Raw genomic sequence first — 23920 nt, 5'->3', positions numbered from 1 at the left:
GATAAAATGGCAAAGCAATGTACTGACCTTCGAGTGTCTATGTCGTGTGTGCGAGCCACACCTACGAGTCTACGACCCATACCAAAGCCAAAACCCAGCGTACAGCGTTTATACGTCCCCCAAATTTACTTGCATTTCAGCCTTCGATTGTCATTTGAGTGAGTGGCTCTCCTCTTACCTTCTCCATCAACCCCTCTCTCACTCTAACCTGACCTTCGTCCATGGATCCTTACAGGGTACTACTCTAATCTTATTCTTTATCTTTCTGGGATTTATTTATCACATGTTTATACTTTTGATTTTATTTATTTTAGTTTGATTTTCTTGATTAATTATATTTTCTCGGCAACAAACAGAGCCTTATTGGTTTAGCTTTCTAATGGTTTTGGTTTTGGATTGGTTTGGTTTGTCTGTGTTGTTGTTGCAGCACCGCCCTTCAAGTGCTTTCAATTCTCCGTTCTGGACCACAAATTCCGGTGCTCCGGCTTGGAACAACTCCTCTCTGACTGTTGGATCCAGAGGTAATTGTATTTTTATCCCCTTGAATTTATCTATTTATTTTTTCTTTTGATGGATTTTCAATTGCAAATTTGCATTGAACTTTTACTTATTGTGTTTTTTAGTTGCACATCGCTTTTCAAGCACCTTGTCAATAATCATAATCATGTATGTGTGTGTGTTTATTTCTGTTTTCTGAGAAAGCTTCAATGTTCTGTCTATGTTATTGTGAGCTACAAGATGATTTTGGATGTTTCTATCACGAACAAGTTGAGGATGTGATTAATTTTTTGAAACTCTTGTTGTTTTTGAGATATATATTTATATATGATCAATGTTTTAAAAGATGAAGGCTTAGGCGAGGGTTTCAAGGATACCCCTGCCTAGGAGAAAGCTTTGAGGCGTGAGGCTATTTTTTAATATATGTATTATATATAAAATATAATACTTGGTAAAAAAAAAAAAAAAATTTAATCAACAATCAAACAGACCAGTGACCAAATTGAGATTAGAATACCACTTGAATTATGAAGCAAATTGTGGTGGTATAGAGAATTTTGAAACAAAATGAGGTATGAGATTGGGTAAAATTGAAATATAGGATTGGTACTGAGAATTTAGGTTTGAGGAATTGGGGATTGGGTGAATTATGAATGGGAGAATCATGTATTGGGATGGGGAAGAGAAGCAGGGGGAGCTACTGGGGTTTATACAAAAATTTAGACTTGGCCAAAATGATGTTGTTTTGGGCCAAGTTAACAACAACAACAATAAAGCATTTTCTCACTAAGTGGAGTCGACTGTATGAATTCTAAATCGCCATTGCACTTGGTTCTGTTTTGGGTCAAGTCATTTAAAAAAGTTTAAAAGACTTCGCCTAAAACGACGTCTTTTTGGGCTAAGTTATTCAAAATAAAAATCTTTCTTCTTCTTCTTGTTCGTGGTCGTCTTCTTCGTGGAGACGCCGCCACTGGAACACAAAGCCCCCAGAGGACAGAGCCTCAGAGCCCCAACCTTCGACTTTGAGGGGTCCCCAGGAAATTTCAAGCAATAATTTCAAATCACTGAAGGGTCCTAGGAATGCCCAGTCAAACGCCTCAGGCACGCCTCAAATAAGTCAAGGCAAGTTTAAGCCTACTCTTGCTGGGCAAGTGCATTTTCATCAACACCCAACCTCCAAAGCCACCTAGGCGTGTTTTTTAAAACACTTGTATTAAGAAAATATATACATATAATACGCTACTATGACCATAAGAATGTGCACTCAACAGATCAAAAGCTTAATGGGTCTCAAAAGTACATAGTTTTTCCTTATAAAGTATATTTGGACTATTTTCAGCATTCATGGGAAAAACGAGTGTGCGTTTGGCACCGTTTGGAACTTAAGCAAATAAACATATATAATACGCTACTAGGACCATAAGAATGTGTACTCAAAAGATCAAAAGCTTATTGGGTGTCAAAAGTACACAATTTTTCCTTATAGTTTGTATTTGAAGTTAATTCTTTCCTTGTTTGACATTTATGTTTAAAATTTTCAACTATAGTTCCCAGTCTATCAATTTTCATTGAATTCTTGTGGCCCCCTTTTTTTGTTGCTTTTTTGGTTGTCAAGGTGGATTTTTGGATCATTTGGTTGCCTGAATCTAAATAAATGTTACTATATTTGACATACTTTATAAATTGTATTACAACTAATTTCATTCTTATCACATATTTTGTATGTAATCTGGATGGTTGATTATGTTGAGTTGAGTAGATGCAGTTAAGAATTTAAATCTTCGTCTATTTTTCAGGTCCACTTTTGCTTGAGGACTACCATCTGGTGGAGAAACTTGCCAACTGTGATAGAGAACAAATCCCAGAACGTGTTGTCCATGCTAGGGGAGCCAGTGCAAAAGGTTTCTTTAAGGTCACCCATGATCTATCTCACCTTTCATGTGCTGACTTCCTTCGAGCCCCTGGAGTTCAGACACCTATCATTGTGCGCTTTTCCACCATTATCCATGAGCGCGGCAGCCCTGAAACTCTGAGGGATCCTCGTGGTTTTGTGGTACACCCAATCGGTTCAAGAGGTTAATTTGGCAATAATTGTAAACAGTGCAAGTAATTTTAAAAAGGAGAAGGGACGAGAAGTTCAAGACAAAGAAATGAAATTTTCATTCATTCATTCATTCATTTTTATCCCCTTGAACATGAAACATTACATTATTTATATTCAAGCTAGAAGATAAACCCTAGCTAAAAGAGGCTTGGGCCAAGAGCAACAAAATCAAGTCAAGGGTTGTTAAAAGAGCGTTGCACTATAGCTGATAGGCCCAACCAAGTGGTCCTAACAACTCCTCCCTTGAAACGAAACCTGTCCTCAGGTCGCAAAATCTGGGTAGCGGGCGAGAATCTCATTAGCTTCCTCCCATGTGGCATTTTCTGCTGGAAGACCAAACCATTTGATAAGCCATTTAGTTACCACCGAGTTCCTCTTTTTGAACATGCCAATGTCCAAGATTTGCTTTGGTTGCCAATGTAAGGAGCCTGTGGAATCGATAGGTGGAAAAGTGGGGTTGGGGGAGATATTGGTTCCAATCTGTTTCTTGAGCAAGGACACATGGAAGACAGGGTGGATCTTGGAGTTAGGTGGGAGAGCGAGGCATTACATGACTGAGCCCATGTGAGCTTGCACCTAAAATAGTCCATAGAATTTGGGCGCCAACTTGTTAAACTGTCGAGTAGCAACTAATTGTTGGCGATACGGCTGGAGTTTGAGGTATACCCAGTTACCCACATTGAATTCCCTCTCTGTGCGACCTTTATCATAAGTTTGTTTCATTCGATTATGTGCCAACTGCAGGCTAACACGCAAGAGAATGAGTAATTGGTCACGGTCCTGCAAGGCTTGGTTGACAGAGTGCACAGCCGTAGTGCCAGGCATGTAGGTTTGAATGGATGGAGGAGGTACACCATACAACGCCTGGTATGGCGACATTTTGATTGCAGAATGGAAGGTGGTGTTGTACCACCATTCAGCCCAGGGTAGGAGTGATGCCCATTTGTGAGGTCAATCAACCGAGAGGCACCAGAGGAAGTGTTCTAAGGTTTAGTTTAGCACTTCTGATTGGCCATCGGATTGAAGGTGGTAGGCCGAGCTGTGACAGAGTTTGTTGCCCTGTTGTTTGAAAAACTCCTGCCAAAAGTGGCTTACAAATGCGGGATCACGATCAGATACAATGGACTTAGGCATGCCATGTAGACGAAAGACTTCCTTGATGAAGGTGTCGGCAATGAAAGCTGTAGTATATGGGTGTTTGATTGAGATAAAGTGACCGTATTTAGTCAATCTGTCCACTATGACCAGGATAACGATGTAATCATTAAAAGACGATAAACCCTCCACAAAATATAGAGCAATTTCCTACCAAATGCTGTTGGGAATGGGCAAAGGTTGTAAGAAACTCAGTGGGTGTATAGTCTCATTGTTTTGTCTTTGGCATTCATGGTATAGGGAGACAAAGGTCTTGACATCCTTACGAATACCCGACCAAAGGAAATTCCTTCATATTCGATGGTAGGTGCGAAGAAAACCTGAGTGACCTCCTTGCAATGAAGAGTGAAACTTCTGTAGTACTTTTTGACGCCACTGGGATGTAGTAGGAATGAAGACGCGCTGCTTGTAATCGAGAACTCCATTAACTAAGGAGAAACCGCGGATGACAACGGTGGGTGTTTGATTCAAAGAAGGCCAAATTGTTTGGGCTTGTGGATTAGTTGTATATGACTGTTGCAAATCAGGAATGCAATCGAAAATGGGAAAAGATAAGCCCATGAATAACAGCAACTCATGGAAGTAATGCGCTGCTCAAGGAAGTGTTTGAGTGGTTTGTGATCAGTGACAATATGAAATTGCTAACCGAGTAAGTAATGCCTCCAATTTTGCATAGCGAATGCGACCACAAGTATCTCTTTGTCATATGTAGAGAGGTGGAGGGTGCGGCCTAACAGAGCCTTGCTAAGATAGGCGATAGGATGCCCCGCTTGACATAAGACAGCCCCTATACCAAGATCTGAAGCATCAATTTCCAACATAAATTGCTTAGTAAAATCTGGTAGCGCAAGAACAAGTGTTGAGATTAAAGCTTGCTTAAGCTTGTCGAAGGCAACCAAGGAGTCTATGTTCTATGAAAACTTGTCATGTTGCAGCATATTGGTTAGTGGCTTGGCTATTAATCTATAATGACGGACGAATTTCCGATAATAGCAGGTTAAACCCAAGAAGCCCCAAAGGCCTTTGATGGTGGTTGGTTTTGGCCAGTCGACTATGGCTTGAATTTTGGAATTGTCGACAACGACTCCTTGTCCCGAAATAGAGTGTCCCAAATAATCCACTTTGTCTTGGCCAAATGAACATTTGCTAAGCTTGACTCTCATGCTGTGAGTAGACAATATTTGAAAAGTAGTCTCCAAATGGGAGATGTGAGTGGCCAATGTAGGACTATAGACAAGTATATCATAAAATAATATAAAACTAGGACAAACTTACGCAAATAAGGTCTGAATATTGAATTCATCAATGCTTGAAAAGTTGAGGGAGCATTGGATAAGCCAAATGGCATGACCAAGAACTCAAAGTGGTCGTCATGTGTACGAAAGGTTGTCTTGGCAATGTCTTCAGAGTACATTTGGATCTAGTGGTATCTGGAGCAGAGGTCGAGCTTAGAAAAAATTGTTGCTCTATGCAATTCATCAAGCAACTCATCAACAACGGGGATTGGGAAACAATCCTTTATAGTGGCTACATTCAAGGCTCTATAATCAATACAGAGGCGCCAAGAATCGTCCTTTTTTTTTTACAAGTATGACGAGAGAGGAAAAGAGGTTGTGGATGTAACGGATGACACCAGATTCTAAGAGTTCCTGCACTTGTTTCTTAATTTCAGCCTTTTAGGGATGGGGGTATTTATAGGGCCAGACGTTGACTGGTGTGGTATATGGTAGTAGGGGAATTTTGTGGTTTATTTGGTGTGGTGGGGAAAGGCTCGAGGGAATGGAGAAAAGGTGTTGGTAGGTGGTCAAAAGGGAAATAAGGGCTGGGTGGGTGTTAGGAGGTGGAGACAAAGGAGTATGGTAGGGTTGGATGTGGTTAAGGGAAAGGTCGGTATGGGGAGGTGTGTGTTGCAATGAGTGACAAGGTTGGAATGGTGGTTGAGTTGTGATAAGGCCTTGGAGAGTATGGGTAGAGCCCCCATCAGAAAAGATCATTGTCTTATTTCTGAAATGCCATCTAATAAGGTTGATGGATTCCAACCACTCAAAATCGAGGATCAAGTCATAATTTGGTATGTCTAGAAGGAGGAAAGAGCCTCGCAGTGTATAGCCTTACAAGTTGATTTCCACATCAGGAACTCGGGATGAAGCAGAGACTTGTTTGTGAGAGGTGGTGGTGAACTGAATTGGAGCAATAGGTTCGATTATCAATCCCAAGTGATGTGCAACCTTAGTATGAAGTAGATTGCAATCTACGCCGGAATCAATGAGGACCTAAATGGGGGTGGATGCAATGGAACCTTGTAGTCTTATCGGTTGACCAAAGTTAATACCTGGAATGGTAAAAAGGTCTAACATGTGGTACGAAGGATCGGGAGTGGGTTAGCCCTCCGATGTACAATCATGAAACTCGATGGTATCATACTCTGTGTTGGTTGCGTCAAGCAACACTATCATAGGAACTTTGCATTTATGTCCGGGAACGTAGGGTTCAGTGCAATGAAAGCATTCCCGTTTATGGATTTTGTCTTGAACCTCGGCAGGGGTCAACCGTTTAAATGGACCAAGATGGTGGTTTGGAGCTGGGAACGGACGGTGTGGTATGGATGTTTGGTGGCTTAGGTAGGTATGGTCGAGAGAATGGTGGCCGAGAGGTTCGTTTTGCCTGGTTCTTTGTCTAAAAAATCTTACCTAGTTTCTGAGCTTGATGGAGCGATTCAAGTTCCAGCGCAAGGACATCATGGCGGATGTCCTCTTTGAGGCTACCCAAAAACACATGTTTCAGCTGGTTGTTGGTCCAATCAATCACACGATAAGAGAACTTAGTAAATTTAGCAATATACTCATCCACAGTGCCCAATTGTTGGATGTGTGTGCGTTGGGATTCAATATTGGCCAGATCACCACCACCAAAACGTTGGAGCAAAAGTTGAACAAAGAGGCCCCAATTATCTCTGCCATATAGTTGTTCAGAACCCCGCATCCAAATAGATGCATTTACACCAAAGTTACAAGCTGCAACGAAGACTCATTGATGAGGAGGGACCTCATAGTAATCAAGGTATCGCTCAGCCATTGCCAATCAACCATAAGGGTCGTCCCTATTAAAATGAGGAAGTTGCATTTTGATGGGTTTAAAGTGATGGGAGAGATTTGGGTAGGTAACAAAGGTTGTAGGGGTGTGGGGTGCAGAAACAAGGGTTGGGGATGGTGCAACATGGAAGGAGGGGGAAGCGGGCGAAATGGTGGAGTAAAGGTGGGGAGAGAAAAATGATGAAGAAGCCTATGGTTGCAGAGAGTAGTTGGGTCTACTGGTAATGGTTGATGGGGATAGGTTGGGTCGAGTAGATGGAATGAAGGTAGGGATTGGGGTGAAGTTGGGGGATGGAGGGTTCGAGAGACCAAGACCCGAGCAGGTGGTTGTGGGCAGGGCAAAGAGGGAACGGAATGAAGGTTGACAGTGGGTTGTGGCGGGGGCGAAGAGGGAATAGAAAGAAGGCTGAGGGTGGGTTGTGGTGGGGGCGCAGAGGGGTAAGGTTAAAGGGTGAGGCAGTGGTTGAGGTTGGGGGAGTTGGGTGGGTAGATTTGAGGAGACATAGCTTATCCAACAACAAGGATTGGAAGGCTGCAAACTGAGTGGTCATGGTGTTTTGGAAGGCTGTATTGGAGGTGTTCAAGTCGTCGAGTGTCTTTTGGAACAAAGCGTGTTGGGTTTCCAAAGAGGAAAGAGAGTCACATACATCTTCTACCTGGGTACGCAAATGCTCATGATGAACATCAGCGGCAGTTGCAAGGGCGTGGGGGTCACAGTTCGGGGAAGGTGTGGTTTTGCCCATAGGTCGATGGGCTCTGATACCAATTGGTACACCCAATCGGTTCAAGAGCTTAATTTGGCAATAATTATAAACAGTGCAAGTAATTTTAAAAGGGAAAAAGGACAAGAAGTTCAAGACAAAGAAAGGAAAGTTTCATTCATTCATTCATATCCCCTTGAACATGCAACATTACATTATTTATATTTAAGCTAGAAGATAAACCCTAGCTAAAAGAGGCATGGGCTAAGAGCAAGAAAATCAAGTCAAGGGCTGTTAAGAGAGGGTTGGACTATGGCTGATAGGCCCAACCAAGTGGTCTTAACATTTTGCAGTGAAGTTTTACACCAGAGAGGTGAGGTTTTAATGGCTTATTGCTGTTGTATGACCTCTGGATAATGATAGTTGAGTTTTGACACGTCGGTGACCATAGTTATATTCAAGAGCATATTTATTTGTAATTGATGTGCAGTGGTATCTCTAGTGGTGACTTCCATGAAATATGGCGTTCATTCCTTTCTTTTCTTTTCTTTGTTTTTTGTTAAGTATTGTTTTGATTGTACAGATTGTTGATTTCTTGGTAACATTATTATTAACCATCTATAGCTCTTGGAAATCATTTAGTCGTATAGTTTTTGCTTGTCCATACATCCATTCCTCTCTTTACTCATGTTGTGACCTAATTCTTCTTAAACGTTTAACACGGTAATTTTGACCTGGTGGGAAATAATTTCCCCGTCATTTTTGTCCGTGATGGAATGAAATTCCCGGACATGGTCCATGCTCTCAATACGAACCCCAAGTCCCACATCCAAGAGAATTGGAGGATCCCTGACTTCTTCTCCCACCATCCGGAAAGCCTGCACATGTTCACCTTCCTATTTGATGACCTGGGAGTTCCACAAGATTATAGGCACATGGAAGGCTCTGGTGTTAGCACCTAGACTCTTATCAGAATGGCTGGGAAGGCCTACCCTGGGTCCAATGGTCCTTTCCCTTTCGAGGTTGATGCCTCGCATACGATTATTATTCAATTTTTTTCAACAAACGATATTATCTACACTAAAAAGGTAGGAGAGTGAACTAAGCTTCACAATAGGCTACCAATAAAGTGCTTCGAATACGCCTTTGACGAGAATCGAACCTAAAACCTCACTTACAAATGAAAAAGAATATTACTAGACCGTAATACTAAATAACCCTCGCCCACGACTATTGACGAATAGTTAATCTCGCCAATCCTTTTCTATTTTCATTTAAAAAAAAAAAAAGGCGGCGCATGATTAATAAAAAGTTTTCCATTTCTTTTATTGGAGCTATATATGAAGATTATGAATGATGCACTCGAAAAATATTTCTTTAATTTGATTGATGCACAGATTCTTAAAATGGATGGATAAAAGGTAGAGCCTCTCCTCCGTGTACAAACATGGATGGGCAGTCCTCTTCGTTTCCCCAATGCTCCTCGGATAGTCGGATTTGTATTTCTTTTGACGGGTAGCTAAGTTTCACGGTGGTGGGTGATCATCCTCAGGGGTTTGAGGAGGGATAGGTATCCAACCTGGTTTCTCATCCCAGTACATGTCATAGTATATGTGACCAGGAGTGTGTTCGGCAACACAGCACCATATACCAATATACCGCTTCACACGGTTCCTGAATTTCTCTTCCCTTGCCTGACCATAAATTTCACAAAGCATCACATCAGCACACGATAACTAAGCATGTAGTGCATGTTCAGGGATTAATTCAAAACCAAAGTAAAACAGAAACACCAAAGACGATGAAAAGGCTTGCCTTGTTGGTGAAACCCGCGAATGCATCTTGCATAGAAGAAAACTGAATTACTTTTACATCCTTGAATGAGGAGAATACTGTCTTGAACTGCATATACAAGTGAAAACCAATTTCGTGTTAAGTTACTCAGAGTTAGAACATCAGGATTCAAAAGACACTACTTATTAATAGGGTATAAAATACACATATATTAATGTATACTCTTTCAAGAAAGAAATAAAATGCACTCACACACGCACAAACGTGCACACACATATTAATTCAGATTACCGTTTCTTCGTTGCTTCTCTTTGGAAATCTGAGTGCTCCTAAAGGGCTGGTAGTGTTTAAAGCAACAGAGTCTCTGGTTCCTTCTTGACAAAGCTGGACATCAAGCCATGATTCTTTCACCTAAAACGAAGTTCATAAATGAAGTTTTCCGCTTAGTGACAGAATCAATAAAACTGATACTTTTGACTTAAAATTTTCATAGACTCATTTACCTGTTTCGGCATCAATGGATTGTCAAAGAATGAGTATTCTCTAATACCGATTTGGGGCCCAAATATCTCCTCTGGCGATTCCTTAAGCATGACATTCACCTGCAACACACTACACTTTTGTTAGCTTCCACTTCCAGAGGCGATTTCATAATAGAACCTTGAGATACACCAATGTTCCTATGAATTATTTGTTCAATTCTTAGGAAGCTTCACTAAGTACAAACCCATTAATCTAAACAGTGGATCTTAATCAGTTTAAACTAGATGTAAGATTTGACAAATGACGAAGGTGAAGAAAAAAAATTAGAAAATCAAAATTGTCCACGGGCAGGTGTAGGAAAATAATTAAATAACTTCTGTATGCCTCTTTTTCTCTCCTCAAATCCTTTTTTTCCAGTTTATTGTATTTAAGCTTCTCAAGTATCCAATCCAACCATGCATGAAATTTCTTGAAATTTTTCATATTCTATTAATCAGGGATTAGAGACAGTATTTTGAAGCTTGGCCAATGCCTTTTAAATGTTTATATCAAATGGTCCACACATAGGATAGAGAAAAGGGAAAATTTTGGAAACACATCTTGTGGTTAGATCGTAAAACATATATTGTCCTTGGGCTTTACTTCATGACGCCTGCACTTTATGTCATTCCTCAGTAACAAAAAAAACCATTGATTTTAAATTAACATTGATGGAAGAGAAGTAGAGATTAGGCATGATTTTGATTGAGTCTTACCAAAATCATGTGCAACAGAGGTGCTTTATTTCCTACCAAACTTAAATTTTGTGTGTAATATAAAGGAAACCACATAGACATGTATGAGACAAAATAAACCACGAGGATGAAACATGTTATAGGGCCTAAGTTATGACTGGTTTATCTGTAGTTCTGTTTACCTAAAAAAGACATTGTATTACCAGATGACTATTATGATGTGCATAAATAAAGAAAAGGGGAAGCCAATTCCCTCAACCATCATGAGGGGCAGTCGCACCACATCCAAACAAAAAAAATCAAATAAGAAAGAAAAGACGCTACCAGAAAACATCCCCTCTAGGAAAACCCCCTTCGCAATAAATCATGCTAAGAAATGGCAATTGGGTTATCACAATGAGATTCAATCAGAAAATTCAACTGACACTTCTAGTACTCCTAGTAGTTTTTCGCAATGCCAGTAACAGCAAAGTAATCAGCACAAATAGTCATTCAGACTCCATCACACGTATAAATTGTGGAGAGGGGAAAAGGCTAAAATTCTAATTGAGCCACTTGCAAGGACGACCAAGTTGATAATGTGATCACTGCTTTTTGTCCCATGACATTGTAATTCAAATCGTTACTTCAAACAATTAAACTTTAGCAGAAAAGGAAAATTGAGTTAATATGGTAACCGACTCAATTTAAAAATTGCAACCCACATCCTGCTGTTTTAGTACAAAGGCTGCTTTAATAACAAACTCTACCAACGGATTGGAAACTTTATTACAAGGGTAATTTTCCGAGCAATCTTGTCTATTGAGGAAGCAAAGATAACAAACTGAATAAAGTTAGATCCTACAAACTGGACGTACCTCAAATACATGATCTAGAGGGCAAATAAAAGGTTGTCGAGTGATAGATCCCTCAAGAACACCAGGATGGGGAAACCACAGCTTATCCAACCTGCACCACAGTCGAGGCATCACCTATAAATCCCAAATAAAAGAGATGAAGATTAAAATACATAAGCAGAAAAATGCATATTTCATCTCAACTATAATGTATTCCAAACTTGTAAACTAAACCCTACAACCATAACTACATATCCTAGCACTGTTGTTTGATTAATTAGAGGACCCATTTTTGTCCCTTATCTTATAACCCAAACCAAGAAACAAAAGAGCATAGTATCTATAGTGTACATTAAGTGACAAATCAAATTGCACTGGGTTAAAGTTGAAGCATCCAATCGAAAACCACTTGGCTACTAGCGGAGAGGCCTAAGACTATATGTTGAGATACAAGCACTAGTATATCAGATGTAAAAATTTTATATTTTCAACACCATCTCATGTGTGGTGGTCTGAGGCAAACGGATGGATTAATTTATTATGGGATGAGATGGAGCACGTGTGGCCGAATTGGCCACGAAATGTGGATGAATTGCCCCACTCATATACCTTGTCAAAGTTAGACTATGCATTAAAAAACCAGTGGATTATTAGAGGAGAAGCCCATGATTTAATACATTGAGAGAGATACAAGGCTTAGAATATCAGATTTGAGATTTCTATATTCTCACAGAAGACATTACTATGTACTTATGAATATCAGTCAGGATCCTACTATATTGTTAAACGTGTAGGTCCTTACAAGATTTAGACTTTTGAATGACATTTGTTTTTTTACAAATTACACCAAGCCTTGTACGTGATATTTTATGAAGCATGCACAGTGGAACATGTTTGAATAAGGCCCCAATTTCCATGCAAGATGATGATGATGATTGCATCAACGCTTGTGTTGATGGTGAATTGTAACTTCACCCAGCTACATCTAAACAAACCAATCTCAAACTCCTTTAATGATCTGGAACTAAATTCATTCACCCATTCATCACCATAACATTTCAGTCCAACAAAATATACTGTGACATAAAAGAAAATGGAGAGATACATATTTTTCTTACCAAGGTTCGATTCAACAAAGAAGCAATAGAAAGAGCCATCCTTATCTGTTTTATCTGAAGAAAAACATTTAGTATATAAATTACAAGATGCAACATTATGATAACCCCGTCCAATGAATGTGAAAAGTTAATAGAAGCAGGTACACGCATACTTGGTAATTAATAAGAGAAAAATGTGATTTAACATTATGCTCCCCATCTAGCAACAAGCTCTTAGGAATAGATGGCTTAAATGACAAAAAACCTCCTGCATAAATTTCCAAATACCTTGTTACAAACGATGTGAAGCAGCAATTGTATAAAAAATAGTCATCAGTACTATTTGAACAAAAGACGTAGTGGCATATCCATGTATTCACGTGATCAACTATTCCTTTCCAAATCACAAACCTTTTGATTGACGAGGAGGTTTGAAGTTCTGACTGAAAAAAAGATTTAGATAGTGTTTTTCGAATGAACACTGAAATGGTCTCGCATTCCTATAGAATGTTCATTCCCCCAAATAATAGAAAATACCATTCTATTCCAATGCTAATTCTAGCTACCAAATTGTACCTTAGTTTCTTTAGTACAAGAGTAAATAGCAGAACTGTAAATGTGAAAGATCAAGTTCAATGAGATTGGAAAGAAACCTTAGGAGAGATGATTCAAAGAATGATACCAAGCATTCAGTTAAAGCAAACAATTGAAAGAAAAATGCATCCTAATAAGATTGAGAAGAAATAAAATGTATGGCACAATGTCAGCGATATTTCCTTTTAGTACCTGGTGCATCATAATATTCTGGTGGGTCATAGAAAACCATGCCTTCCCGTAGTCGGTGGCGTTTTCCTTCAGTACCTGCATACTGGAATTTGGTATGCACTGCATACGGCTCCAACCTCAACTGTTGATACATGGCCTGTCATCAAAGCATTAAAGAATTAAAGCTTAGGGCTTATGTGAAACAAAACCTTTTATAGCCTAGGTGGATTACGTCCATGCCAGACACCTAACTTTGATAGCGCAATTAATGAAAAAAAAGGAATAACACTATAAATCTTGCCAAGATAAAATGAGAAGATCTAAAGTCCAAACTATCAAATAAAACCCACACCATCTACCTGGACAAAATATGTATGCCCACTACAAAATATACTTGCGGGCAAAACTCCCAGCTTGAGACTTCCATCAAAAGCATATACAAGTCCACTCTCCTCATCAACTGGTGGTCCTAACTGTCTTCGTACAAGATCATTAAACACATTCTGGTCCCATATCTTTTCATCAGCTAGAAGCATATCTTTCCATTCCTTAGCCAATCTTTTAGCAGGATCTGTTGGCCGCCAGTGGAAAATTCCAATGTTGTAGGCAGCACCAACTGTTAAAGGCGAAGATACTACAGCTTTTTAAAATTCTCAAAAGTGAGGTAACCATAAATCTATCTATCATGAAAATGAACCATAACCGAAGCAATAACTTTGAAAATGAAAAATAGACAAAGGTGACCAGACGCTAAGCCGGAGTCAAAATTGGACTGTACGAAACAATGTGGCTAGAGTGTGAACTGTGCATATTAGTTGTTAACCATGGGCACAACTTTTATGTTCAAAAATAGACATTGGTGAATCTTTTAAATCCAGGAAAGGAGTTGCAAAAACGTACAGCATGTGCATAAATTCCTTAATATACTACAGTCAACACTGGCATATATATTAATCCAACTTGGTATATGTACAAGAAGAAGATCCATAGAATCAAATAGACACAAGAGTAACATATTAGTATAGGTTTTTTAGGAGTAGGACAAAAAGCATATTCAGCAGTTCTTTTTCTTTTCTAAGTGCCTAAACACCCAAGAATAGTAATGAAGGTATCTACAGAAACGAAGAGTTCGGATCTTGTACTAGTATCTCAGAGAGGTCGAACCATGGTAATCCTTTGTGCTGGGATACATTTTCATATCACCAGATGTTATGCAAGTTTTACAAAAATCATCCACATGGAATAGCTTCATACAAAGAATAATGGAGAACAAAAAGAGAAATATTTTTATACAAAATATTCACCTTGTTGCCAAATGTCCAACCTGTCATCAGTGACTGTTGGCACAACTTGATCACTGGAAGTTAAGACATCTGCTTCCAGATAGCGAGCAAGATATGGAAGTGGGTCCTGTCCCACGAAAATGAAAATAATTTATAAGAAATTTGATAACTCATAATGCCAGACAAAGGAACTAAACAATTAAGACTTAAACTAGCTGCAAAGTACCTTCAACCAAACCATGTCTGTATCACACATCAAGAGTTCAAAACCATAAGGAAGGATTGAGTCTATCAGGATAACCTTTTCTCTTCCCATCTTGTGGAATGTTGGTGATCCCCATCCGACATCTATTGTGCTCATATGGCTGCCCATGTCAAATACTGGAACTCCTTTCCAATACAAAGCCTCCAACAGTTTGGCGTCCATTGCACCTAACTCATGAAGTTCAAACTCAGAGTTGCAGACAAAAAATTCGGGAAATGGAACAATATATGCATACAAACTGAGAATACGGGTAGCTTACCAATGAGAAGGTTAGAAAGCCCCAGATCAGTCAAGTGTTTAACCCAGGTCAGGATAAAATCCATGAATGCATAATTCCCAAATGTCACTATAACGACATTATCCTTCACTCTTTGCTGAACTAGCTCTTTGCTCAGTCTAAATTTCTTCAAAGGTGGCATTTTCTTTGTGCGTGTGGGAGCTTCCCAAATAGGTCTTGTTGACATGCTTTGAGGCCCCAGTGAAGGTGTGGACATTGCTTGAACTATTTCTGGTTGAGAAACATTGGGTGCTTGCTCTAACGGAGGAGAACCTACATATGTAACAATTTATGCATTCACATAAATAAAACACATGCACGAACAACAAGGAGACTGGGAAAATAGACAGATTGCTTATTGAATGAACACAAACCATTGCAACAAGGGGTGCATTGAAAAAAAATAAAAAGGTCTTGAGTTATAAAATATTACTGACTGCAGGGTAATCCATAATAAAACGTCAATATTAAATATACACAAAATTTGGTGCATATATCCAAAGCGGCAAAATAAGAGCAAGAAAATATGTTATACAAAGGCAGTTACTACAATATATAAATTCGAAATTTTGGTATATAACAACAACAACAACCATAGAGTCGATCACCTTTTCTTCTACCCAACCCGAAAGGAACATTAAAAAAATTTTGGTATATAACAACAACAACAACCATAGAGTCGATGTAAGCAGTTGACATCGTAATTAGTTAGAAAGACAAGTTCATACTTCATATGTGTTGAATTATTAAATTCATAAAACCCCATTTCAAATATGCAATGTAAGTGCTAAAATTTGAAGCATTTGCGGATAATGCATGGTACTTGTAAGAAAATCAACGGGGAGAGAGAGAGAGAGAGAGAGAGAGGGAACCGACGGGAAAGCCAGGATGTGGTGGAATCAGCTGCAGACTTGCCGGAGCAGATGGCGGATATCACATACAAAGACGAGAAGACAATCCCAATTATTACAGCGGCGTATATCGTCGCGAACACTGGTTTCGCCTTGTCCAACGCATTCTTCCACCCCATTCTTCCTTCCATTTTTTTTTTTTTTTCCTTAGTGGGCGATTTTGGTTATTTGATCACCATTCCCGCGTTATTACCTTCTTCCTTCTTCTTTCTTCTGGGAGGGAAGAAGAAGAAAGAAAACCGAAAATCCTAATTGAAATCCCAATCAATCTGAATCTGAAAAAAAAGGGAGATTTATTTCAATTTGTCTTCTTATCTGCTCTCACAGGCTGCCCAGCTGCGAGGTCAACCCTTCCAGGCTTCATGTTTGCCCGTTCTTCTCACAATTTCTATTTATTTTAACTAGAAAAACCCACGTGATTACTAAAAGGGATAAACTTGGCTCCTTAATTGTTAATGAAGAGTTGCTTTTCAATAAGAGGGTATTCGATTAGAATTTTGAGAAATTTTAGTTCTTTTAATGAATTTAAAAATATTTAACTAAGATTTTAAATAATTCTTTAAAATTCAGCAAGTATTCAATCAAGATTTTAAGATGGTTTATTAAAATCATTTGTGTCACATCTCAACCCGGGCTCCCATCACATCCGGGCTTGACTATATCATAACGCAATATTGTTCGCTTTGGGCCCCTACCACACCCTCACGGTTTTGTTTCTGGGAACTCACATGAGAACTTCCCAGTGGGTCAACCATCATGGGATTACTCTCGCGCAAACTCGCTTAACTTCGAAGTTCTGATGGAATTCGAAGCCTGAGCTCCCAAAAGGTCTCGTGTCAGGTAGAGATGAAATAATACATATAAGGCTTACAGGATCCACTCGCCTGAGCGATGTGGGATCTTACAATTTGAAATCCAACTGCATTCAATTAAAATTTAAAAAAAGTTTATAAGGTGTATTCAATTATGAATTTATTTTAAAATTTTTTAAAAAGTTAAGGAATTTGAGGGATTTCGTAATGTATTTTAAGTATTAATAAATCTCACCTCTCCTCTCAGATTTCGATGAAATTGAATCAAAACTTTATATGAAATCTCTACAAATCAATTAAACTCCATCACAACCTATGAATGTATAAAACCTTTAAATTCCCTCAAAATCTCAATTGAATGCACCCTTCTTATTTTGTCGTCATGAGTACTAAAATTAAAAATAAAAAATAAATACAAGAAAAGAGGGGGGACATACAAAACAAGTGGTTGAAAAAAAAAAATGGGGCACTAGACCTTAACCCTCTTGAAAAAAGAAAATACAAGAAAAAGATAAGGTGGACATGGACCAAACCTCCCCAAAATAAAACCTAAAAGGTAAGAACCTGCAAGACAAGTTGCAAAACAAAAAAGGAAAATCCAAAAAACAAGTTAAAAAGAAACCACACATCAAGAAAGGGGGACACCTGTAGATTGGCATACCCAATAAATTTGATTTTAGAAAAGAAAGAATCTCTATAGGAGGAGTAATATGCCAAACAAGTGAAGACGAGAGAAGCCATAAATTGGCCAATTTATCAGCAACTGCATTCCCTTCTCGAAATGTATGAGAGCAACGAAATACCATGTGCTGTAATTGGGAAATACAGTTCTTCCAACAAGTCTAGAGCGACCAAGGAAGACAAAAAGAACCAAAAGCAAAGGAAGATACCACACTAGAAGCAATGTTCTAAAAATCGGCCTAGGTGGCGCCTAGGCGCTGGGTGATGGAGCTCCAACCTGATTTAGACCAAAACGTTCAGTTAGGTGGGGAGGACTTAGGTGGGCTAGGGGGAAATCCAGGCGGTTTGAATCTCGTTGCAAATCCCAAACTCGTTGCAATTTTGCAGAGCCCCGGTGAATTTTTGCAGCTCGTCTTTGTGAAGATGAGGGAAGAGAGAGTGCAAAAAGGAAGAGAGTGTGTGAAGAGAAAGAGAGAGAGAGACTATTAAACATTTCATTATGTGGTGGTGCAAGTTGGATTTGAGATCCAATTTTGAGGTTCTGATTCTTCTGAAAGGGTGAAGAAGAAGAAAGAAGATGAGGGAATAGAGTGCGAAGAGAGAGAGAGAGAGAGAGAGAAAGAGACTAAAAGATCCAATTTTGAGGTTCTGAAAAGGAAAAGAAGAAGAAACGAACAAGTTATACAAATGACATTTCACTTTCCAAGGTAAAAAACTGGTGATGACTAAGGTCTACCTTGGGTGATGTGAAATAGGGTGGACAGCTACTACTTGAGGGGTGATGACTGATGACTAAGGACCACCCACTTGCCTGGGCTTTTTATATAAATGTTATGTGTCATCACCCACTTGCAAGTTTGGGATATATATTATATATATAAATGTTATATAAATTATAAATTATTTAGATAATATTTTGTTTTTTTTTCCCTAGGCAAGCATATTATATATGTACATAAAACATTCACATATGTATATTCTTCTATAAGAAATAACATATTATTCAATAATTATTTACATCTGATATAGTAAATTTAATTAATTCATATAATATATAAGAAATTTACCTAAATCCACCTAGGCCGCCTAGGCGCCTGACTAGATCCCACCTAGCTGCCTAGGTGCTAGCCCACCGCCCAACCTTGACTAGAAGAGTCACTTTCAAGCCATAAATTTTGTCAACCTTGCTCGTAGGCCAACTCCATAGCAAGAATGACAGCATGAAGCTCCGCATAGAAAGAAGTACAATGCCCCAAGTTTAGTGAGAAACCACCAAGAAAATAATCTGCAAAATCTTGGAAAACCCCACCATAAGCTGTAGGACCTGGTTTACCTTAGTAAGGCCATTTGTATTCACTTGACGTAGGAAAATGGAGGGGATGCAAAATAATAGGAACTATAAAATGAAGGGACGCCAAATAATGGAAGCCTATCCAGAAACACGTACATGACCATGAGTGAAAACTCACACCTACCTAATCCATGCCAAGGTGGAACGACAAAGGCATGAAAAAGATGAAAAAGAATGAGGCTTACTTTCAAACTTCATTTTATTACGCATCTTCCAAATAGTCATTAGTAAGAAAAACCCTAATGTTGGTCATACATTGTGAAGTTATGAAGAAAACTGCTTGACACTAAAACAAGCTATAAATCCGAGAAAGAATCAGTAAACTGAAAAATAGTGCCAAATTGAGTGGCAAGCCAACACCAGGCATGTTGTGTAAATTCACAACTAAAAGAATAAGGGCTCATAAATTTAGAGTTATTGTAACATAGTTGGCATATTGGAACCATAGGAATGCCCCGTCGTTGAAGTTGATCCTCTGTTAAGAGTTTTTTGAAAAGAATCTTCCAAACTAAAATAGATTAGTGATGTGGAATGAAGGGACGCCAAATAATGGAAGCCTAACTCTTAACAGGAAACCGATGATGAACATTTTCATAGCCATCAAAAAATGAAAAGACTCCAAATGTAGAAGTTTCCCAAAATGACACGTCATTGTCCTCATCAATTGGAAGAGGCATCTCTAAAATCTCTTTAGTCAAATCTGGAAAAGTAAAAGAAAAAAATAGAAGAAATAACCCATTTTCCTATATGAATAATGTTTGAGACCTTAGTGTGAGATAGAGAATGAGCAAGTTAAGTAGCACCAATAACCTCCACAATAGGCATAACTAACCACTTATCAACCCAAAGAGAAGTTGTTCGGGCAAAGATTTCTCTAGAGAAGACTCCTTGGACCTCAACACAGCTCCCCAAAGGATTGGCACTTTGGATGTATATGTTTGGTAGTCGGGCTCTTACTTACCTTGTGTGCTGCAATTAGAGCTTAAAGTTAGTTCTGAAAGGTGCCTTTGTGGGGCCTTAGGTGTAGACCTTGAAGCTCGCAATCAAAACTAACTAAATGCTTAGGTGTGCCACTGGTATCTCAGTATAGCAGATGTTGAACAAGTGTGTTTTAAGTTGATGACTTGGGCCCCAAGTTACTCCAACTTCTTGTTACCAAAGGATTGTCATAGATGGATTAAGTCTATATTAAGTTCTTTTTCTTGCCTTGTAAATAAGGACTTTTAGTTCATGGTTTTGTATGTTTGAATGAAGGAAGTCCAGAGCCCATTAAGTTATTCGTTTAATCCTAAACTAATCTTTAATGAAAACATATCCATTAAGCTAACCAGATTCAGATGCAAATGAGACTCTTAAAATAGAAAAATAGGTGGAAATAATACATGCTAGAGAATGCATTAAGCAATATATCTACTAATTTAGAAAACAAACAAAGAGCTTTGGGCAAGATTTAACCTTGTTTGGCAAGGTTGAACTTCTTGCAGTCACTTCTCTTTGAATTTACAGGGGTTGTATGCTAAAAAGGGATGGATGGTAAACAAGTTTACACAAGGGAATCGATACTGCAACACTGAGGGATGTAGCAGAGCTTTTACACTAGAGAAAAGATAACTTTCTAAGGAAACTATTGGCTAAAGAACTAAATCTAGGTTGATTTCAGCTTTTGAATGCAAATCTAGCTTGAGAGCAGAGTTTGTATGTTTGTTTGATTGGTTGTTTGAGTGTCTTTGTCTCTGGGGCCTGCCTTCCCTTTTATAGACAATTTGGCCTGACTGTTGTAACTTTTGCTCTTGCCCAAAAGCACTTTGAGGGTAGTGAGTCATCGACTTTTTACAAACAATGCCACTGGAAAATGCTCTTTGGTTGATAGTAGGTTAGTCTTCATCACTTGTCATTTCAATTATAGGCACGTGGCTTGTATCTTGGCTGAGAAGGCTTTAATTTGCTTCTAGGTTCGATGCTGGGCTTCGAGCAAGTCTCCCTTTTAGTTGGCATCCTTGGGTTTCCTTCATTAAAGCCTAATATTCAAATATTAACCCAAACAGTGCCCCCTTTAATCATTGTTAAGTTTGCAAATCGAGGTGTTAATGATGATTAAACAACCTCCGCATGCCTTTACTCGGGACTTGCACCAATCAAAACAACCATTTGTTTAACAAAACATTTGCCCTAACCCACGAATTCCAATGTTAGGTAACTGCATTACTATATAATCTTCAGTTAAATCCCTTAGCCAAATACCTTGGCAATTCCAAACCTTCAAATTTCCAGAATCCCTAGTTTTCTAAGAATTTCCCAGAATTCTCTCTTATTTCTGCTCTTTCTTGCTTCCTGACTTCAATTATTCCCTATTCTTTTCGAAATTAACCAATGGTCCCAAAAACTACTCCATCTCCCTGTGAATCAAGCAAGGGCATCACCACCATGTGTCACTTGTTCAAAGACCTTCATCGCCCTTAGGCAGGCTTGCAGACTTCACTTTTCTTCGAAGAGGGAAGGGTGCACTCCCTGGGGCCTGCGTGGACCTTTCAGGTCCCAAGTGTAGTAGAAAGTAACATGCCCAAGGCAAACTGGTTCACCCCCAACCCGTACTTGGCCAAGTCGGGCATTTCAGCCTCCAAGTGGTTAAACCACTGCCGAGGCTTTCCTTTAATAAAGGACTAGGGCTGGACACAGTGGATAACTGAGCTTGAGCCTACTTTTAAGCAGAAGTGGATGAATAACGGCATATATGAGCTAATCATGTTTTCCAAGACCACTGTGATTGACAAGCCTGAGCTGTTAACCACGACCCTCATTTTTTGGAATTCGGGGACAAACACCTTTGATTTCAGGATGGGTTACATGTCCCTGACCATTCTTGACATGGCTCAAGTATTCGGGCTAAAGCCATCAGGCAGAGTCATGGACGTCACCCACGACTAGGCTCCCTCTTCTCACCTGACTGCTAAGAGCTCAGGCATCTTTGATCCCATGACTACAACTCTTCTACTTTCAAGAGTTATAGGACTTCCTTCACGGGTTTTATCACGCTTGTCAAAAAGAATTTTGGGCCCTCCTCTTTTAATGTCAGCAGAGACCAATAACATATGTATTTCTTGTTGTACTGGCTCAACAAGCAAGTCTTTCTCAACAAGTCTAAGGGAGTAAAGGTTGAATAAATCCCTTTAGTGGAGGCTTTGCATAACTTTGATGACATGGCCACATGCCCTTTCCTCCTCGCTCATATTTATCAGGTTCTCCTGAGGCACTTCTTTCGAGATCAACCTCAACAGACCAACCTGGATGGTCCAATTGTGGTTGCAGTGGTACTTCCTCGAGCTTCGGGCACCCAATCTCGAGTTTCTTGAAGGCGTAGCCTCTGGCCGTATTCTAGCCAAGGCTTCACCTATCAATCACTCTACCTTCTCTTGCCTCTACTTTTTCAGAGTCTGCAAGACTCCGGCAGACTTGGAATGGAGAGCTTTAGTACTAAGAAGATATCCTTGGTTCTTTGACCAAGCCTTCCAAGTTACCTTCGGAGAATACGCCAGCCTTTTTTGTAGGGAGGAATTTATCAGTTACATCCAGTCAAGGGATCGGGCATGGGGAATCCCTAGTGATCGTTACGAGCGTGAGCTGGAGGTTTACCACCTTAGCTTTTGTGCTAGATAGTTGGGGTTTAGAACAGCCATCTCAGTGCCTTTCTTCGACTTTGTTCATTGCGGCACCTTTTATCATCTTTATTCACAACAAGAAGCCACATTTCGGGCTACCCAACGCATCCTCGAAGTTATGAGCAAGATCACTAGAAAGCCCATGGCTCTTAACTTTGAGTGTGCTTCAAGGTTCTCCACTTGGTGGGAGACCAAGTGGGTTAAGAAGTACCGAGGGGGGGATCTCAAGAAGTCTCACGACTGCCTTTTTAGTCAACTTTCAATCAAATTCTATTCTAACTCAGGCGAGCTCAGGAATTGGAAAGAGATGATTCACCAGAAGAACCAGCTCCTTCTAATAGATATCTTTATCTTCTTAACTTGTATTTTATGATATTTTATGAATTTGCCTTCTTCTAATCCTTTCCTTGGTTACTTTACATTTGCAGCCCAAGGTAACACCGTAAAGGTGGATGTCGGGTTAGAGGAAGAAGCTGCATATTCATTTGTCCATTCCGAGTTCACAGGCAACGCTAACGAAGAAAAGAACCAGGGCTAAATCTTCCAAACCCTCCAAGTTTTCCGCCTTTGTAGTTGAAGTGCGTAGGAAGAAATAGATGGCTTCCAGTAAGTTATCTCCCTTCCTCCTGTTTAGTTGCAGTTTTAAATTCTCATGAAGTGTGAGCTGATATTTTTTCTTTTATCTTGTCACTAGGGCCTCAAGTAACCAACAAGCCCACTTTTGTATCAAAAGAAGAGCCATTGGGTGCAGAGATGCACTAGAAGGCCAAGGATCTTCTTCATACCATTCTTGATAAGCTGGAGGTATGGCCTGCATCTTAAGTTCCCCTTTGGAGTTTTCCCTTTTCTTTTCTTTCATTAACTCTTTGCCCGATTGCCTGAAACATGCTATAAGGGAAGAAAAGACATCTCAGCCCAAGGCCTCTTCATCTCCAACCCAAATGATATAAGCTTCCCCTCTTCGGGCTAAATCTTCGAGGATATACTTTTCTCACTCTTGGCTTTAAACTTGCAACTTTATTACTTTGGAAGCTAATGATTGACTTTCACTCCTCTGTAGGACAAGGCTAGAAAACCTGTGTTTTCAATCGGGCAAGGCAACTCCCATGTCTTCCATTCCTCCTCCCACATTGGTGGTGACTTCAACCTCCCAATTTAATCCAAGTACCGGGGAAATGTTGCATTTTGTGGATGACAACAGTAACTTGGTGATTATTTTGATCTTAACATTTTTATGCTTAACGTTCCCCTTTCTTTTATACTCATTTTTCTTATGCTTTTTTTTTTTTTTTTTTTTTTAGTCTTCCTCAACACAGAAGTCACAACAACCAGCAATAATTGCATTTGGGGAGCCCATGGTCCCTGAGATCCCTGTGGTCTTAGAGGTGACTAGCCTATGAGTTTTTCCTCAAACAAGCAGCAACC

The 23920-nt window shown here is 39.4% G+C and overlaps 2 protein-coding genes across 3 annotated transcripts; one reads left to right on the top strand and one right to left on the bottom strand.

Annotated features, from left to right (window-relative positions):
- Positions 1-29: 29 nt before the first annotated feature.
- On the top strand, positions 30-2672 carry LOC103952896 (catalase-4-like). The gene is made up of 3 exons (XM_009364583.3): positions 30-236; positions 428-521; positions 2295-2672. Exons 1-3 carry the CDS (start codon positions 222-224, stop codon positions 2576-2578), a joined length of 393 nt encoding a protein of 130 aa, XP_009362858.3. The 5' UTR covers positions 30-221; the 3' UTR covers positions 2579-2672.
- Positions 2673-8851: 6179 nt separating this feature from the next.
- LOC103952897 (arabinosyltransferase XEG113) lies at positions 8852-16450 on the bottom strand. 2 transcript variants are annotated; one of them, XM_048576823.1, is made up of 13 exons: positions 15961-16450; positions 15067-15357; positions 14844-14974; positions 14564-14669; positions 13619-13875; positions 13281-13416; positions 12668-12762; positions 12516-12569; positions 11419-11532; positions 9848-9946; positions 9636-9755; positions 9366-9452; positions 8852-9244 (listed from the first exon to the last, which is right to left on the bottom strand). In XM_048576823.1, exons 1-13 carry the CDS (start codon positions 16124-16126, stop codon positions 9077-9079), a joined length of 1824 nt encoding a protein of 607 aa, XP_048432780.1. In that variant the 5' UTR covers positions 16127-16450; the 3' UTR covers positions 8852-9076. The 2 variants fall into 2 exon arrangements, with proteins under 2 accessions (XP_048432780.1, XP_009362859.2); XM_009364584.3 differs by having other exon boundaries at positions 14769-14974; positions 15961-16448.
- Positions 16451-23920: the final 7470 nt, after the last annotated feature.

This window comes from the organism of the source record quoted next, unplaced genomic scaffold, assembly GCF_019419815.1.
Source record: "Pyrus x bretschneideri cultivar Hongxiangsu unplaced genomic scaffold, Pyrus_bretschneideri_v1 Contig91, whole genome shotgun sequence".
Lineage (NCBI taxonomy): Eukaryota > Viridiplantae > Streptophyta > Magnoliopsida > Rosales > Rosaceae > Pyrus > Pyrus x bretschneideri.
Note: the sequence above shows the minus strand (reverse complement) of the source record. Positions and strands in the feature narration are given on the sequence as shown.